This window comes from Hyla sarda, chromosome 11, assembly GCF_029499605.1.
Source record: "Hyla sarda isolate aHylSar1 chromosome 11, aHylSar1.hap1, whole genome shotgun sequence".
Taxonomy (NCBI): Eukaryota; Metazoa; Chordata; class Amphibia; order Anura; family Hylidae; genus Hyla; species Hyla sarda.
In genome coordinates, this window is record NC_079199.1 from 43533128 (window position 1) to 43553355 (window position 20228).

The 20228-nt window shown below is 43.3% G+C and overlaps 1 protein-coding gene across 2 annotated transcripts in view; it reads left to right on the forward strand.

Annotated features, from left to right (window-relative positions):
- HIF1A (hypoxia inducible factor 1 subunit alpha) overlaps nucleotides 1-20228 on the forward strand; it is a 102251-nt gene that overhangs the window by 24004 nt on the left and 58019 nt on the right. Inside the window, exon 1 of one of the 2 annotated variants that reach the window (XM_056545736.1) lies at nucleotides 18444-18733. The exons of the other annotated variant lie outside the window; for it this stretch is intronic. Within the exon in view, the coding sequence (XP_056401711.1) occupies nucleotides 18702-18733 (32 nt within the window). The 5' untranslated portion in view covers nucleotides 18444-18701. Of the gene's footprint in view, nucleotides 1-18443; nucleotides 18734-20228 lie in introns of those variants that run through there. 2 annotated transcript variants of the gene reach the window in all.

Here is a 20228-nt window from a genome sequence, read left to right on the forward strand (position 1 = left end):
AACACTGCACACACTGATCTCTAATGCTGATCACTGGCGTGCATTAACACGCCTGTGATCAGCATTATCGGCGCTTGACTGCTCCTGCCTGGATCTCAGGCACGGAGCAGTCATTCGTCGATCGGACACCGGGGAGGCAGGTAAGAGCCCTCCCGGTGTCCGATCAGCTGTTCGGGACGCCGCGATTTCACCGCGGCGGTCCCGAACAGCCCGACTGAGCAGCCGGGTAACTTTCACTTTCACTTTAGAAGCGGCGGTCAGCTTTGACCGCCGCTTCTAAAGGGTTAATACCGCACATCGCCGCGATCGGCGATGTGTGGTATTAGCCGCGGGTCCCGGCCGTTGATTAGCGCCGGGACCCACGCGATATGATGCGGGATCGCGGCGCGATCCCGCTTCATATCGCGGGAGCCGGCGCAGGACGTAAATATACGTCCTGCGTCGTTAAGGGGTTAAATTCATTTTTAATAAAGTGTGTATGTGTGTTTCTCTTTTTTTCTCTATTTTTTTATTTTTCAGATAGTACTACTACTCCCAGCATGGAACACACTGTTCCATGATGGCAGTAGTAGTACCTGTACTAATAGAAAGATCGCCTCGGGTGACACCCGATGCGTTTGTCCTATCTATTGCAGAGATGTGGAGTGGCCCTATACAGCGCTCGCATCTCTGCACTATACTCCGGCCAGTGATATGAATAGAACATCACTCATTCATATTTTCCGCCCAGAGTGGTGATTGGCCGGATAATTGTAGCCAATCACAGCTCTCAGCGGACAGATCACAGTGTATGTCACTCCTGACACCCGATGCAATCATCCTGTATAATGTATAGATGCCGCTCTTCTATGGTCCCCTGCACTGATGTATATATACACCTATTCATATTTCCCACAGACAGTTGTGACTGGCTGGAACCATCTGGCCAATCACCGCTCTAAGTGGGAAATATGAATGAGTGATGTTCTATTCACATCACTGGCCGGAGTATAGTGCAGAGATGCGAGCGCTGTATAGAGCCGCTCCGCATGTCTGCAATAGATAGCATGATCACATTGGTTGTCAGGAGTGATACCCGCTGTGATCTGTCCTTAACTGCAGGTACTACTACTCCCAACATGGAGCACACTCTGCTCCATGTTGGGAGCTGTAGTACCTGCAGTTAAGGACAGATCACAGTGGATGTCACTCCGGACACTCAATGCGATCATCCTGTATAATGTATAAATGCCCGGCCGCTCTTCTATGGTCCCCTGCACTGACGTATATATACACATATTCCTATTTCCCACAGAGTTGTGATTGGCTGGAACCGTCTGGCCAATCACAACTCTCTGCGGGAAATATGAATATGTGTATATATACATCAGTGCAGGGGACCATAGAAGAGCGTCCGGCCGCATCTATAAATTATACAGAAGGATCATAACAGACCTGGGGCGATCTGTCAATTAGTACAGGTACTGCTACTCCCATCATGGAACAGTGTGTTCCATGCTGTGAGTAGTAGTACTACCTAAATAATGTAAAAAAAAAAAAATTTAAAAACACACACACTACATTTTTATGATTGTCGGCTATATTTTTAGTCCCCTGCCCACCCACATAAATTGATCCCTGTTTAAAAATTAATAAAAATGTTGTTATAAAAAAGAAAAATTTTGTTAAATACAAGTTTTCCATCACCACTGTATCTTTTTTTTTTTTTTTTTTAATAGTACCTTACAACATTTTATTAAAAAAAGGTATCTCCATCACTTTTTTGGGATGGCTGAAGTCCAAAAAAGATTAAAAACAGACAGCAAAAACGCCAAAGTTGAAACCAACCTGGCGTTTTTCATGGTGTTTTTGCTCTCCCATAGACTTCTATGGGAGGAAAACACCAATATTTGTGTGCAAAAAACGTTTTGTAGGTTTTGTAGGGCGTTTTGGAAAACCAGCCTCTGAGCCCAAAATAGCTGAAAAATGCCAAAAGGATAAAAAAGACGCCAAACTGAAAAACACCAAGTGGATCTGGCATTTTGCAGTTTACTAATACCTTGCTGCTAACATCTGGATGCGGATAAAATAATAGTGATAAAGGGAACAGAATAGGACAATTTTAGGCCTACAGATTTTCTTTTAAAAAAACAAAACTATTTTCTTTAAATAGTTAAAACGAAATCTACATAAATCGGGTATCACTGTAATCGTACAGAACCACAGAATAAAGATTATGGCCCTTATTTACTAAGAGTGTTATGTAGGTTTCTTTGTGGGTTTTAATTCCCTACAATTTTTTCCCCCACAATATTTACTTATATTTACATTTTCCACTTTCCCCTATATTTAGATTTTTTTTTTACACATACTTTGATCTGTAGGGTTTTCCCCAGCTGAAATCCACCACATTTTCTGAGGAAACACGCCCCTTTTTCAGGGAGACACGCCCCTTTATCAACAGCCACACCCCTTTTTCAGGTTTTCTCAGGGAAAAAGAGAGTTGGTTAATTTCTGGCGCAGTGAGACAGAATTCTGGTGCAGATTCTGGTGCAAAGAGAATCTCTGGCGCACAAATCGACAAAATATGTTGGGTCTACAATAGTACATCAGGGCCAATGTGTCATTTTAATCCTAAAATATACTGGCCCTTATTTACTAAGAGTGTTGTGTAGGTTTCTTTGTGGGTTTTAATTCCCTACAATTTATTTTCCACGGTATTTACTAAGGTTTCCCTACATTTTCCACTTTCCCTACACTTTGTTTTTTTTACACATGCTCTGATCTGTCTGGTTTTCTGCAGCTCAAATCCACCACATTTTATGTGGAAACCTTAGTAAATATGTTGGGTTTTTGTGAAAATGTCGAAAACACAACCCTTTTTGGGGACCACACCCCCCTTTGTCAGTGACCACGCCCCTTTTTCGGGTTTTCTTAGCAAAATGGAGAGTTAGTCAGGGTTTTTTAAATTCCGGCGCTAAATCTGGCGCTAAATCTGGTGCAGACAGAATCTGGCGCACAACCCGGCTAAACATGTCGGGTTTGCAATAGTAAATGAGGGCCACTGTGTATAGACAAAAGCCCCCCCCCAAAAAAAAAATTGCAAAACTGTATGTAGGTGGGGCATTAATATGGGTATGGCTTACACGTGGGTGGGTGCATGGGGGGCCCCATGATCCTCTATTGCCTGGGGCCCCTTGAGCTGTCAGTCCACCCCTGAAAGATGATAAAATATAACTAAAAATACCGTACATATATAAAAAGATGAATAAATGTATGACAACATGCACAGCCACGCAGGATGATGTCACTACGCCTGACGGGATAAAGACATATGATTTATAAGACATGATTTTACTCAAATGCTTTATGTGTAAAAATACTTTTTGAAGGCCACAGCTGTCCATAACATCAGAAAACTGAATTAAAGGGGTACTCCGGTGAAAACCTTTTTTCTTTTAAATCAACTGGTGGCAGAAAGTTAAACATATTTGTAAATTACTTCTATTAAAAAAACTTAATCCTTCCTGTACTTATTAGCTGCTGAATACTACAGAGGAAATTATTTTCTTTCTGGAATGCTCTCTGATGACATCACGAGCACATTTCTCTCTGCTGACGTTATTATAATAATAATAATAACGCTTCATTTATTGTTGTCCAAAGCACCAAGCCACCATGCTGCCCTTAGCAAGCAGCTGCTATGCATGGTTGGTAAAATGGACAGAGATGTCAGCAGAGAGCGCTGTGCTCGTGATGTCATCAGTGTTCCAAAAAGAAAGGAATTTCCTCTGTAGCATTAAGCAGCTAATAAGTACTGGAAGGATTAAGATTTTTTAATAGAAGTAATTTACAAATATTTTTAACTTTCTGCCACCAGTTGATTTAAAAGAAAAAAGGTTTTCACCGGAGTACCCCTTTAAACCCAATAGCCATTACAATGAATAGTACCGCAGCGCCACACAAAGATTTACATCACATTTCTTTTCTTATGCCACCACAACCCATGATCCTTATTACTATTCATAGAGAGCCTTGCCCTCCATAAATATAGTAATCTGTAGCAAGGCTGTTCTATAAAGCGCAGGAAAGATGAGTCTCTATCATATTATGTCTGTTGTATTTATCTGATGTTTTTGGCTGCAGACGTCATTGTGGTGTCTAGCCCCTTTCTGTGGAAACTGAATTCTGAGCAGTGCCAGCCTGTGTAAATGCATGTAAGCCAGTGTTTCACAACCAGGGTGCCTCCAGCTGTTTCAAAACTACAACTCCCAGCATTCCCGGACAGCCTCCGGCTGTCCGGGAATGCTGGGAGTTGTAGTTTTGCAACAGCTGGAGGCACCCTAATTAGGAAACATTGATATAAGTGATAGACAACCTAGATCCACCAAGTGTACCATTTAAAATATGCTCAGTACAAATCCTTAGCATACACAGCTGTACTATAAACATCCACAGCGTGTGATCACGCATGCTTTATAATTCTTCTTACATGTTTATATGAGTCTTTTTGTCAGGACTGTACTGTGACCTCAGAGGTTATAACTAATAGATCTGTTTTTTATTTTGTATAGTTACAATTGCAGAAGAAGGATTCTTGGAATTTGGATAGTGGTTTTTCAGAAAGCAACAGCATGCCTGTCTCCCACGTACTATAAAGATTGTAAACTAGTTCAATAATAGGTCACTAATGTCTGACTAGGGGAATGTTCACACGTACAATCCATGTAACCTTGGCGGTTGGCATCAGCCGGCGCACTGTGTGTCCTGGCACTTACTGGCTCTGCTCCATGTCTTCACTGTAGGCCCCGCGTTTTCTCACTGGACGAACTCCTGCTTGTAACACTCATGTTTCTGAAGACAGGAACTCCGGTGGATGTGGATCCGCTGGACCTGTTTGGCAGATGATTCGGACCGTACCAGGGAGCGGAGTCTAAGGTGCCACTGGTTTTCACCAGAGCCCTTCGCAAAGCGGGATGGACTTGCTGCGGAAGGCGGCACCCAGGTCGCTACCCCTGGCACGGCTCGACCACACGGGCGGCTGAGGAGATGCGAGGCACAGGAGGGATAAGGCAGCTCATAGTCTGGATAGCAGAAGGTCAGGGCAGGTGGAACGGTTGCGTAGTAAGGACGTAGCAGGATGTCAATAGGCAGGCGGCAGAGAAGCAAGGTCGGGTCACAAAGCGAAGGATCAGGTAAACGGCAAGGCAGAAACAGGAATGCTTTCTCTCAGGCTCAAGGCAATAAAGATCCGGCAGGGAAGTGAGGAGGATGGAGGAATATATAATTGAGCCACAGGTGAATCACACTAATGAGCGCACTGGCCCTTTAAACCTTAAAGCTCCGGCACAAGGAGTGCCCTAGGGGACGGGGACACGTGCGCCAGAGAAGTGAGGCTGGGGCAGGAGAAGCACCAGGTGGGTGACGGGCTGGGACTCACATGCGGGCGCGTCCCGCGATGCGAGTCCCAGCCCCGCCGGCAGCAGCAGGTAACGGGACCATGCGCTCATGGCCAGCGTGTGCGGCCGGAGCGCATAACGTAACACTGGTGCTTTTACCATTGCTGCAGTTCCTGCTATGTCCTCTAGGGGCCCCACACAAGCACTGGCTTCACTGGGTCAGTGCGCTTTTTTTAAACTTTCCCTTCCCAATCCCTGTCAGACACCTCATACTGTATATATGGTTTCTTCACCCATCTCCTGTTGCCTGGAAAATTGTGTAGTTAACTACTAGCAAAGGTGTCTGAATTCTGTCCTGCTTATCAGTATTCCTAACCTGTGCTTGTTTTCCAAACGTTGCCTCTGTCTGATCCCTCGAAGCTTTGCTAATTCTCCGGTGTATGATCCGGACTGTTGACTACGACTGTGCTCTCATGAAGCCTGCACCATCTGGCTGCATCTGAGCTCCTCAGCTATGCCGTGCTACAGACTCCGCACTGCTATCACTTGTTTTCAGTTCTGCTACTCTGTACTTTGCTGTATTACTACCAACTACAGCGTCATATTTTCTTCTTGCATTCTGGCTTGCTTGACCAGCTGCTACATAACCAGGACCACTCTTGGGGTAGCAACCTGGTATCTCTCCTACAACAGAAGTCCAGCTTCTGCATCGTGAAGCGGCAATAAGGGTGCAAACAAGATGAATACTTAGATTCTGCTTCCAAGTTTGTCCCAAAATCAAACCGATAGGTGGCACAGCGGGTCGTTACGATCCGCAAGTGGATTATGTTGCTACCCATTGTCTTTAATGGGTCTGCAGCAAATCTGCAAGTGGAATTTCTGCTGCGGAAAACCGAGGGTAATGTACGTGTTAATATACCCTGCCGTGTTTACACTAGATTTCATACTGTGTAAATTAATGTATTATTTTATTATGAATTTATTAGGTATTATAAATTATATCAGCAGTATCAAATCTGCAGTAACAAATTTGCAGAAAACACAGTACATGTTAACCCCTTAACGACACAGGACGTAAATGTACCTCCTGATGAGGTGGTACTTAATGCACCAAGACATACATTTACGTCCTTTACATCGGAGCGATGTTCGGGTCATGCGAGGCAGGTCCTGGGACCCGTCGGTAATGGCCGACATCCGCGATCGCACGGATGTCTGCCATTAACCCCTCAAATGCCGTGATCAATACAGATCACAGCATCTGCGGCAGTGCGGTCACTAAAATGGATGATCGGATCGCCCGCAGCGCTGCCTCCCTTCACCTGCCTCCGCGGCCTTCCATGGGTCTTCTGAGATCGAGCAGACCAGAGCAGAAGATGACCGATAACACTGATCAGTGCTATGCCCTATGCATAGCAATGAACAGTATTAGCAATTGAACAATTGCTATAAATAGTCCCCATAAGTGTAAAAATAAAAGTAAAAAAAAGTTTTAAAGAAGTAAAAAAAAAATTGAAAAATCCCCTCCCCCAATATAAATGTAAATTGTCCTATTTTCCCCATTTCACCTCTAAAATGTGTAAAAAATAATAATAATATAATGTTAATGATACGGTACAGTGAATATGGTATCAATAAAAAGTACAGATCACGGCGCAAAAAATTAGCCCTCATACGGAAAAATGAAAAAGTTATAGGTCTTCAAAATAGAGGGATTTTAAACGTACTAATTTGGTTAAAAATTACTTCTATTAAAAAATCTTAATCCTTCCAGTACTTATTAGCTGCTGAATACACAGTGCTCTCTGCTGACATCTCTGTCCATTTTAGGAACTGTCCAGAGTAGCATATGTTTTCTATGGGGATTTTTTCCTACTCTGGACAGTTCTAAAAATGGATAGAGATGTCAGCAGAGAGCACTGTCGTCATGATGTCAGCAGAGAGCACTGTGTTCCAAAAAGTAAAGAATTTCTTCAGTATTCAGCAGCTAACAAGTACTGGAAGGATTAAGATTTGTTAATAGAAGTAATTTACAAATCTGTTTAACTTCCGGCACCAGTTGATTTAAAAAATAAATAAATAAAGTTTTCCACCGGAGTACCCCTTTAAGGCCAAAATGGGCTGAGTCCTTAAGGGGTTAATGTAGCCTAAAGCTGATTATACATCCAAGACAGCTGTTGGCTGAATGTCCCAAGAACTAAAGAATCAGCCAGTTGAAAACCATCATGGACGATCCTTTTCTTCTCCTTAAAGGAGTACTCCGCTGGTAATATCCTATCCCCTATTCAAATGATAGCGGATAAGATGTTAGATCGCAGGGGTCCCGCTGCTGGGGACCCCCGCAATCTCTGGCACAGCGCCCCTGTCATTCGTGCATGGAGCGAACTGCACTCCGTGTGCTGTGACTGGCGGTGTGGGCCGCTTGTAAAGCAAAAGTGGAGTAACTTCACAAGAAAACAGTCAGGTCGCTGCTTTTAGTTTCCAAAGAGCTAAGGGTTAAAACAGACAGTGATGCGCTTAGTAAAGTGTTTTCTTATCTTGATTTATGTGCAGTAGTTTTTATGTTGTCAGACTTCCTGTTTTATCCAGAGTTACACAATCTGAATGAAAACATGGAAATTTAGCACTTTCTACATACTTCACCGTCATTTTGATGCTAATGCTAGAAAATATGTCCTTGACATTAAATTCCTACATTTATAAGCCTTTAATTGCCTAATCTATATATATATATAAAACTCAACGTGTGTGTGTATGTATATATGTATGTATGTATGTATTATCTATGTGTGTATGTATGTATGTGTGTGTGTGTATGTATGTGTGTGTATGTATGTATGTGTGTGTGTGTATGTATGTATGTGTGTGTGTATGTATATATGTATGTGTGTATGTATGTGTGTGTGTATGTATATATGTATGTATGTGTGTGTGTATGTATATATGTATGTATGTGTGTGTGTGTATGTATATATGTATGTATGTGTGTGTGTATGTATATATGTATGTATGTGTGTGTATGTATATATGTATGTATGTATGTGTGTGTGTATGTATATATGTATGTATGTGTGTGTGTGTGTATGTATATATGTATGTATGTGTGTGTGTGTGTATGTATATATGTATGTATGTGTGTGTGTATGTATATATGTATGTATGTATGTGTGTGTGTGTGTGTGTATGTATATATGTATGTATGTATGTGTGTGTGTGTGTGTGTGTGTGTGTGTGTATATATGTATGTATGTGTGTGTGTGTGTATGTATATATGTATGTATGTGTGTGTGTGTGTGTGTATATATGTATGTATGTGTGTGTGTGTGTGTGTATATATGTATGTATGTGTGTGTGTGTGTATGTATATATGTATGTATGTGTGTGTGTGTGTGTGTGTATGTATATATGTATGTATGTGTATGTATGTATGTGTGTGTGTGTGTGTGTGTGTGTGTGTGTGTGTGTGTATGTATATATGTATGTATGTGTGTGTGTGTGTGTGTGTGTGTGTGTGTATGTATGTATGTGTGTATGTTCCACAAAAACTTTCAAACGGCTAAAGATATTAACATCAAACTTGGCCACATGTTTCTTATATGTCAGCAACAAACATAGGATAGGTGATTTAACCCTTACTCACCCTCATTTGCCAGGGGCGGGGCTTATGTTTAAAGTCCCATACAAGTCAATGGGAAATATATGTTACTGCATAACTTCCAAACGGCTGGAGATATTTCGATAATATTTTGTGAGGGTCAGGGTTTTTGTTTAAAGTCCCATGCAAATCAATGGGAAATGTATGTTCCCATATAATTTCCTTACGGCTGGAGCCATTTCAATACCTGGTACACATATTACGAGTTGGGATATGAGGACGGGATGGGAGGTGGGGATAGGAGGTCGAGATAGGAGGACAGGATATGAGGACGAGATATGAGGTCGGAATAGGAGGTCGGGTAGGAGGACGGGATATGAGGATGGGATATGAGGATGGGATAGGAGGTCTGGATAGGAGGTTGGGATAGGAGGATGGGATAGGAGGTCAAGATAGGCGGTCGAGAGATGAGGACGGGTAAGGAGGTCGGGATAGGAGGTCGGGATAGGAGGTCGGGATAGGAGGTCGGGATAGGAGGACGGGATAGGAGATCAGGATAGGAGGTCGAGATAGGAGGACTGGATTGGAGGACGGGATAGGAGGACTGGATTGGAGGATGGGATAGTAGGACGGGATAGGAGGACGGGATAGGAGGTCGGGATAAGGAGGACGGGATAAGGAGGACAGGATAGAAGGTCGGGATGTGGGGTTGGGATATGACAACAATATATGAGGACTGTATATGAAGTCAAAAGCTTCCATCTTTGTTTATTTTCCTCCCCAGCAAGGATTAGGAAGGAAAAACCGGGCAACGCCGGGTACTCAGCTAGTATCAAACATAAAAGGAATACCATTCTATAGACTGTAAACCAATATTTGAAACTAAAGGGGTTATCGAGCAAAAGAAATAACCTGTGTATGGTGTCAAAAACTAAAATAAAGCAACTTACAAATATAATGTTGTTAGCCATAGTGCATAGATCTTCCATATCATAAGTGCCCTCTCCCTTGTAAGCTGTGACATCACATCACAGAAAGCTGAACTCCCAACCCTCCTCCCACCTTCTCCCCCTGTCAGGAGAGAATGAGACAAGTGATGTGAAGGGAGGAGGTGGTATAACTGCTCATTACATTTATGACTTATTAGATAAGGCAGCTGGGAGCCCAGGTGGAAGGGGCACGGGAGCTCTGCATTTAGAGGCTGTGACAGGACATCACAGCTTACATCACAGTTTACAAGGGAGAACAGCACAGCTGATATGGAATATCTCTACACTATGACTAATAACATTATATTAGTAAATTGCTTTATTATACTTTTTGGTACTATACACCGAATATTTTTTTTGCTGGATGACTACTTAAGGCTTGGATATGTCTGGTTTTGTGGCACACCATTTACAGGGTCCACATGTGGAAACTATTTTACCGTCTGAATATTTTTTACATGAAAAATATTATAATTGTTTTGCTTTATTTGTCTTGTATTGATCCTGAGTCACAGTCTGTGTGTAGTTTTGCTGGTTGTCAACGTAAACAATCAAGTAAATGGAATGATAATATGGCTGCTCTTGGCCCGAAGATCTTGATGAGCTCATGGCTGTCCAAAGTGCGCCCACTTCTCATGACCATGTTCTTTATCTGGGGTGTTATTATTATTAGCCAGATGGCGTCCCATATCATGGTTTCCCAGTGCTCCAGATGAGTCCAACGATAACCCCCTAAACACGTAATGGACAATACACCGAGACATATAATTTACTTTAGTGCTATAAAGTTACAAAATAGAGAAAACTATTAAATAGTGGGGCTGCCCCTTTCAGAGCGTTTACTCTACTTGTTGACAGGGTGGCAAGGGTAGGTGCCTGCAGCCACTCCACATCCAAATTGATATAAGCAAAAAAGTAACCTCCAAGGTGTTGACAGGATTCAAAGGCGCTGGACACACAAATACAGGGATCTCCAGTTTAATCACTCTTGATGCAACGCGTTTCACAGGCATGCCTGATGAAGCAGTCTTACTGTGAAACGCATTGCATCATGGGTGATTAAACTTGAGATCCCTGTATTTGAGTGTCCAGCGCCTTTGAATCCCGTCGATACCTTGGAGGTTACTTTTTTGCTGCTAAGGCATAATGGTTGGGAACTTCATAGTGGTAGCAGCACTAGACCAAGAGCGAGCGGAGGGGAAGTACAAGTTTTTTTTTTCCTATAATCACCCCCATCCCTGAGCAAATCTATATTTATAAAACTCCACTTGTGTGAATGTTTGTATGTATGTTCCAACATAACTTCAACAAGGTTGGAGATAGTTAGATGAAACTTGGTACACATGCCACTAAAAATTAAGTAGAGTTAAATCATTCCTAACCTATCTACATGTGAGGGTGTTTTTAATTATTTATTTATTTTTTTTGTCTGAAGTACCATGCAAAAACTATGGGGCTTCCAGTACATTTACTGATTATGTTACTTTCTGGCTGCAAAGATTGGCCGGGACTTTTAAACATCCTGCTGCTTCCAGATCATCATGATGACTATAAGTATGATTTAACTGTCCAGCAGGCAGGTGCAGAGAATAGTTAGTGCCAGGGAAGGGATATGAGGTCGAGATATGAAATCGGGATATGAGGACAAGAGCGCCATTGTTGCTTTTCCTCTCTCACAAGGTTTAGGTAGGTGGATCGGGCAATGCCGGGTACCCAGCCTGTTATTCATAAATCTGGAAAACCTTTTAATTCTGGATTGATCATACTGCACTAGAACCAGTACAAGCTCTACCTTTACTTAGCAAAACATTCTGGTCATATTATAGCTCTAATATTTACAGAACTGTAAATACAGTATAATGTTTTCCAAAGTTACTATAATTAATCAGTAAATGCTGTAGATGGCTGCATAATGGTCAAACCTTAGGGTTCGTATTACAGCTGCAATATTTGGACTCTTATAGTTTATAAACATAAAAGGATTCTATGGGTGACCGAAATTGGCCTCCCTAATATGAGCAACTGATTTTAAAGGCATGTCGCTAGTCTGCAAATAGGTTGGTCTGATGGCAATGACATGATTGGACTGCATTGTACTCTTAAACCATTTACAGCATTTATGCATATACCATTTACAGTGTAGCGCACAGGTAGTTTTACTTGCCCTTTTTCTATTTATGTAACCAATGCTCTGTTATTTTATGAGTACAAGTACTGAAGTGAAACCTATGGCCGGTTCCCTTTCTTGTTTGCCAGCGCCGGTAAGGTGTCTTTTCTACTTTTTGTTGTAAATCATAATTCACTGAATAATGTTTAATCATTGACTTTACATGTGAAGCTCTCAATGAAACAGATCATTGGAAAAGATTTTCTATAATGCTCATATGTTCAATAATGATGTTATATAAGATATGTAATTCAGATATCATGGTAGATGTTTGCGGTATCTTCCATAGTACAGTAGTGTAAAGTAGCCATATTAGTGCTGTGATTCAGATGCAAAATGAAATATCATTATATTATATGTATGCAAATCAGAAAAGGGGAAAGATGTGGATACACTTTGCATCCTCTTTGTATCGTTAACATATACACTACTCCAAAAAATAAAGGGAACACTAATATAACACATCCTAGATCTGAATGAATGAACTAATCGTATGAAACACTTTCGTCTTTACATAGTTGAATGTGCTGACAACAAAATCACACAAAAATTATAAATGGAAATCAAATTTATCAACCATGGAGGTCTGGATATGGAGTCACACTCAAAATCAAAGTGGAAAACCGCACTACAGGCTGATCCAACTTTATGTAATGTCCTTAAAACAAGTCAAAATGAGGCTCAGTAGTGTGTGTGGCCTCCACGTGCCCATATGACCTCCCTACAACGCCTGGGCATGCTCCTGATGAGGTGGTGGATGGTCTCCTGAGGGATGTCCTCCCAGACCTGGACTAAAGCATCCGCCAACTCCTGGACAATCTGTGGTGGATGGAGCGAGACATGATGTCCCAGATGTGCTCAATCAGATTCAGGTCTGGGGAATGATGGGCCAGTGCATAGCATCAATGCCTTCCTCTTGCAGGAACTGCTGACACACTCCATCCTCATGAGGACTAGCATTGTCTTGCATTATGAGGAACCCAGGGCCAACTGCACAAGCATATGGTCTCACAAGGGGTCTCATCTCGGTACCTAATGGCAGTCAGGCTACCTCTGGCAAGCACATGGAGGGCTGTGCAGCCCCCCAAAGAAATGCCACCCTACACCATTACTAACCCACCACCAAACCGGTCATGCTGGAGGATGTTGCAGGCAGCAGAACATTCTCCACAGCGTCTCCAGACTCTGTCACATGTGCTCAGTGTGAACCTGCTTTCATCTGTGAAGAGCACAGGGTGCCAGTGACGAATTTGCCAATCTTGGTGTTCTCTGGCAAATGCCAAACGTCCTGCACGTTGTTGGGCTGTAAGCACAACCCCCACCTGTGGACGTCGGGCCCTCATACCACCCTCATGGAGTCTGTTTCTGACTGTTTGAGTGGACACATGCACATTTGTGGCCTGCTGGAGGTAATTTTGCAGGGCTCTGGCAGTGCTCCTCCTTGCACAAAGGCGGAGGTAGCGGTCCTGCTGCTGGGTTGTTGCCCTCCTACGGCCTCCTCCACGTCTCCTGATGTACTGGCCTGTCTCCTGGTAGCGCCTCCATGCTCTGGACACTACGCTGACAGACACAGCATACCTTCTTGCCACAGCTCGCATTGATGTGCCATCCTGGATGAGCTGCACTACCTGAGCCACTTGTGTGGGTTGTAGGCTCCATCTCATGCTACCACTAGAGGGAAAGCACCGCCAGCATTAAAAAGTGACCAAAACATCAGCCAGGAAGCACAGGAAATGAGAAGTGGTCTGTGGTCACCACCTGCAGAACCACTCCTTTATTGGGGGTGTTTTGCTAATTGCCTATAATTTCCACCTGTTGTCTGTTCCATTTGCACAACAGCATGTGAAATTGATTGTCAATCAGTGTAGCTTCCTGAGTGGACAGTGTGATTTCACAGAAGTGTCATTGACTTGGAATTACATTGTGCTGTTTAAAGGGATTATCCAGGATTTTTTTTTTTAAATATATATCAACTGGCTCCAGAAAGTTAAACAGATTTCTAAATTACTTCTATTAAAAAATCTTAATCCTTTCAGTACTTATGAGCTGCTGAAGTTGAGTTGTTCTTTTCTGTGTAAGTGCTCTCTGATGACACCTGTCTCGGGAACTGTCCAGAGTAGAAGCAAATCCCCATAGCAAACCTCTTCTACTCTGTGCAGTTCCCGAGACAAGCAGAGATGTCAGCAGAGAGCACTGTTGCCAGACAGAAAAGAACCACTCAACTTCAGCAGCTGATAATTATGGGAAGGATTAATATTTTTTAATAGAAGTAATTTACAAATCTGTTTAACTTTCTGGAGTCAGTTGACATAAAAAAAAAAGTTTTTTCCTGGAATACCCCTTTAAGTGTTCCCTTTATTTTTTTTGAGCAGTGTAGTAACCCATACATGACCCCATATAGAAACCCATCATCTGACAGCAAATGCATTAGTCATATGACAGTAACTCAAGAAAGTGGTGAAATAACGGAAGCTTTACACAATTGGCGTGCAGTTGTTGAAAATAAAATAGTGCAGGGGTGATGAGAGGCTGAGGGTCCGTTTAACTAAGCAATATTAGCGCCAATCGAATATGTACAATAGTCGATTTTTCACGGAGCCCAATTACCAATGAACGGCCGCACGATTGAGCGCTAGCTCATACGGGAAGATGTGCTGCCAACAAACAAGGGTGTATGAAGAAGCGATCAGTTGAATGAATATTCTCTCATCCGTTGTGTGATCCCTGGTCTTTTTGCATGTGGCAGTAATCGTTCCATTCACCCAATAGTTGCCCCATGTAAAAGGGGTCTCAAAGGGAAACTGACAGGCTGTTTACACTCACTAAAGCCAATATACTAGGGATAGTGCGGGTGAACAGCATTAAAATATGGGGGGGGGGGGGGGTGTCACTACGTAAACTAATGAGGTATTGCGAGTGTTATAGGTCTTTAGTTTTCTGGTTGTATTGCACAGCTCTGCTCATTGGAGGCAGGAAGCCGGCTCGCCGTCCTACCCTGCCTCTTTAATATTCTGTCCAGCCCATATTTAAAAGTATTCACTCCCATGTCACTACCAGGCGCTAGTAGGCTCTCACGTCCTAGTAACCTGACAGTGAATACCTTTGAATGTTCATTACGTGGGCAGGCCAGAGCGGGGATTATGGAGGAGGCACGGGAGCAAGGTGAGCCGGCTCCCGCCTCCATTAAAGTGGTACTCCCGTGGAAAACTTCTTTTTTTTTTTTTTAATCAACTGGTGCAAGAAAATTATACAGATTTGTAAATCACGTCTATTAAAAAAAATCTTAAACCTTCCAGTACTTTTTAGGGGCTGTATACTAAAGAGAAATACAAAATAGAAATGCATTTCCTGTGTTGTCCTGACCACAGTGCTCTCTACTGACCTCTGCTGTCCATTTTAGGAACTGTCCAGAGCAGCATATGTTTGCTATGGGGATTTTCTCCTTTTCTGGACACTTCCTAAAATGGACAGCAGAGGTCAGCAGAGAGCACTGTGGTCAGGACATCACAGGAAATGCATTTCTTTTTTTGACTTCTCCTTAGTATACAGCCCCTAAAAAGTCCTTGAAGGATTAAGATTTTTTTAATAGAAGTGATTTACAAATCTGTTTGACTTTCTGGCACCAGTTGATTAAAAAAAAAAAAAAAAAAGGTTTCCACGGGAGCACCCCTTTAAGTAGAGCTGTGCAATACAACCAGAGCTAGACTTATATGGCTCGCAATACTTCATTAATTCACGTGACTCCGCATGTGAATGCTGTTCACCCGCACTATAACCTAGTATATTGGGTTAAATGCATGTAAACAGCCTGTCAGTTTCACTTTAAGGGTGTGTTCCCACACGGCGTATACACAGCGTATTTCACACTGCGCAAAATTTACGGCAGCAGCGGGAAATACGCTGCGTATTCCTTGCTCACTATACACACAGGGTTTTCCGGCGGCAGCCCTGTGTGTGAAGTGAGTTTTAGAGGCGGGGCCGTGTGCCTGAATGACTGTGACTCGCGGCTCCGCCTCCAAAACTCACTGCACACACAGGGCTGCTGCCGTGATAAGCCCTGTGTGTATAGTGAGCAAGGAATACGCAGCGTATTTCCCGCTGCTGCCGTAAATTTTGCGCAGCGTGAAATACGCTGCGTATACGCCGTGTGGGGACGCTCCCTAAGAGTTGAAAATTAGGCAATGACACTTGACTTCAAGGTGTGAGATTTTGACTAAAGGATAATAAATCACCGGGCACTTGGAAAATACATCATCTAGGTCAGTGGTCTCCAAAGTGTGGCCCTCCAGATATTGCAAAACTACAACTTCCAGCATGCCCGGACAGCCAACGGCTGTCCAGGCATGCTGGAAGTTGTAGTTTTGCAACATCTGGAGGGCTACGATTTGGAGACCACTAATCTAGGGGGAAGACATCATCTGCTTTGCATCATTGACTGACATGGAAACAGACTAAATTCTTGACAGCGAAGATAGAATAAAAATGGCCGCTCCAAGAGACACGCAGGATGTGCCCTCCTACATGGAAAGAGCAGTCTTTTTCTATTCTTGAGGTCCCAGCAGGGCAGGCCCCAAAGACCCCTCTTATCTAAGGAAAGTAAATAGCTAAAGGGGTACTCCGGTGGAAATCTTTTTTTTTTTTTTTTTTTTAAATCAACCGGTGTCAGAAAGTTAAACAGATTTGTAAATCACTTATATTAAAAAAAAAGTCTTAATCCTTCCAGTACTTATTAGCTGCTGAATACTACAGAGGAAATTATTTTCTTTTTGGAACCCAGAGCTCTCTGCTGACATCATGACCACAGTGCTCTCTGCTGACATCTCTGTCCATTCTAGGAACTGTCCAGAGTAGGAGAAAATCTCCATAGAAAAACATATTCTGCTCTGGACAGTTCCTAAAATGGACAGAGATGTCAGCAGAGAGCACTGTGCTCATGATGTCAGCAGAGAGCTCTGTGTTTCAAAAAGAAAAGAATTTCCTCTGTAGTATTCAGCAGCTAATAAGTACTGGAAGGATTAAGATTTTTTTAATAGAAGTAATTTACAAATCTGTTTAACTTTCTGGCACCAGTTGATTTAAAAAAAAAATAAAAATAAAATAAAAGTTTTCCACCAGAGTACCGGTGCCACTGCTGCCAGCTCGGTCCTTATCAGGAACTGTCCAGAGTAGGAGCAAATCCTTATTGCAAACCTCTCCAGCTTTGGACAGTTCTTGACACAGACAGAGGTGGCAGCAGAGAGCACTGTGGTCAGACTTGAAAGAACTACTCAACTTCCTCTGTAGTATACAGCAGCTGGTGAGTACTGGAAGGATTAAGTTTTTCTTTTAATAGAACTAATTTACAAATCTGCATAACTTTCCAGAGACGGTTGATTTGTAAACACTTTTCCCCCACTGGAGTACCCCTTTAACCTTTTAAAGGGTCATGTCCTAAATTTGGCTTATTTTAGGTACCATTTATGAGGCATTACACCATTGTACACAGTGACAGGGCAATAAGGCGGCTATACATACATTGCCATAGCCAACACTTTTGGTAAATCTCTGTTTCTTAGGCAACTCAGTGGTCTTCAAACTGGGGCCCTCCAGAGGTTGCAAAACAACAACTCCCAGCATGCCCGGACAGCCAACGGCTGTCCGGGCATGCTGGGAATTGTTGTTTTGCAACCTCTGGAGGGCCACAATTTGAAGACCACTGCCCTAGCAGGAGGTTTTTATTCAGGGGTCAAGTCCTGACGAAAAAAAGTGTGGGAACTCACCCAAGATTTCCACTCAAGGGCTGCTCCTGCTAATGGGAATGGTGTTCCTGCTGTGGAAGAAGTGCAGGAACTCCGTTTCCACACGTTCCTGCAGGACTTGAGCCCTGTTTTTATTACAAATCATCAGAAAAAAATGGTATATGTAGAAAATTTTACTTCAATTCTTAATTTTTTTTTTTTTTACATAAGAATTTAAAGTATTTTATTAAAAAAAACTTCTTGTTTTGTGAAGAAAAATTTCTCCTCAGCCTTGGCAATGACTAATATCCTCGCAGTGTGTTCCCAGACAGTCACTTCCGGCAGTTTGTGGGTTAATCGCTCTACACTCCCGTGACCTCTCCACGTTGGTCACACCCCCTACCCCCCTTCTAACTTTTCGACATCAGCTGACTCAATGGTGTGGGCGTGGCGGAAGACAGACGGGGGCTCGGCTTTCGACCGTTCTGATTGGCGGATTTTACTGACGTCAGCAGCCGCTGTGCGGACCACGCCTACCTGGTGACGCAGGCGCAGCAGTAGCGTTTTGTTTGCGTAGAAGGAAGAAAAAAAAAAAGAAAAAAAAGGAAGAGTCCGAGAGGGACCGGTGTGAGGAGCAGAGCGTGAGAACTACGTACCGGCGACGTCTTGCGTCACCACCGCGGCCTAGCGCCAGCACAGGGCAGTCGCCGAGCAGCAGCTTCCCAGGGCTTTTGTCTCTGAGTGGATTTTATTACAGACTCCCCGCTCCAGCTTCTTCAGGCCTCCGTGTCCGGCCGCACCAACAACAAGCCAGCGTTTGACTCAGCTCAGGGAACCTCCTTGCCCCGGGCAGGCATGGAGGGAATAGGAGTCACCGACAAGAAGAGGTAAGTGTTCCCTGAATGTATGGGGGGCGCGGGGGAGCCCCCCGTGTGTCTGTCTGCCTCTAGGGGGCGTGCTGGAGGGGGTCAGTGTAAGATACTGGGGATATACAGGCCCTTCAAGTGTCCTTTCTGCTGTTGTGTGTTATGTAGTTCTGTTTCTTTGTTGTCTCTGTGCTTGGGGAAAGTTGGGTGACGACCAACATGGCTGCTTTATAGAAACTTCAAAAGACACCCAGCTTTCCTAGGTAAAGAAACAAAAGATCATACTTCTTGCATATGTATGTGTGTCATGCAAGAGCATGGGAAGCTCCAATATAGCTGCATTAAGTCAATACAAGGGTCACCCAGCTTTCCTAGATACAGGAGCATGAGATCAGTCTTTGAGTTAGTAGATGTGGCATGCAAGGTGCCTGGGAAAGCTCCAATATAGGAGCAGATCATCAGTCCGTGCATTAGTATAGATGTGTCATGCAGGAGTCTGGGAAAGCTTTATAAGAACCAAATACAGCTGTGTTATAGCTTCTCTAAGGGTCACCCAGCTTTCCTAGTTACAGGAGCATGAGATCAGTCTTTGAATTAGTAGATGTGGCATGCAAGGGGCCTGGGAAAGCTCCACTATAGGTGCATTGTAGCTCCAACAAGGGCATTCTTAGATGTAGGAGCATAACATCAGTCCGTGCATTAGTATAGATGTGTCATGCAGGAGTCTGGGAAAGCTTTAGAAGAACCAAATACAGTTGTGTTATAGCGTCTTTAAGGGTCACCAGCTTTCCTAGTTTTAGGAGCAAGTGCTAAATCTTTTCATAAGTAAATGTGTTTGGAAAGCTGGGTATTAGAACGGTCATGGCTGCATTGTAGCACCCAGCTTTTCCAACTACAAGAGCGCAAGATTATTGCATATGCCAGTGGTCTTCAACCTGCGGACCTCCAGATGTTGCAAAACTACAACTCCCAGCATGCCCGGACAGCCATTGGCTGTCCGGGCATGCTGGGAGTTGTAGTTTTGCAACATCTGGAGGTCCGCAGGTTGAAGACTAGAGATGAGCGAACTTACAGTACATTCGATTCATCACGAACTTCTCGGCTTGGCGGTTGCTGACTTTTCCGGCATGCTGGGAGTTGTAGTTTTGAAACATCTGGAGGTCCGCAGGTTGAAGACCATTGGCATAGGTAAATGTGTCATGCAGGAGCCTAGGAAAGCTGGATTAAAACAACAGACTGCATTATTGCACCCAGCTTTACAAGAGATTGGCGTGGCACATATGAGATCAGTTGTTGCATAGGCAAATGTATCGTGCAGGAGCCTTGAAAAGCTGGGTAAGAATCCTCCATGGCTGCATTATAGCTCCTGTTAGGAGTTGGCACCCGGTTTTTGAAGATATAGTAGCAGGCAGAATTTAAATCTCTTAGCATAAGAAGATGTTATTCATGAGATTGGGAAAGCTGAGTGATAACCCCCATGGCTACATTATAGCTCCTATTAAGAGTTATCACCCAG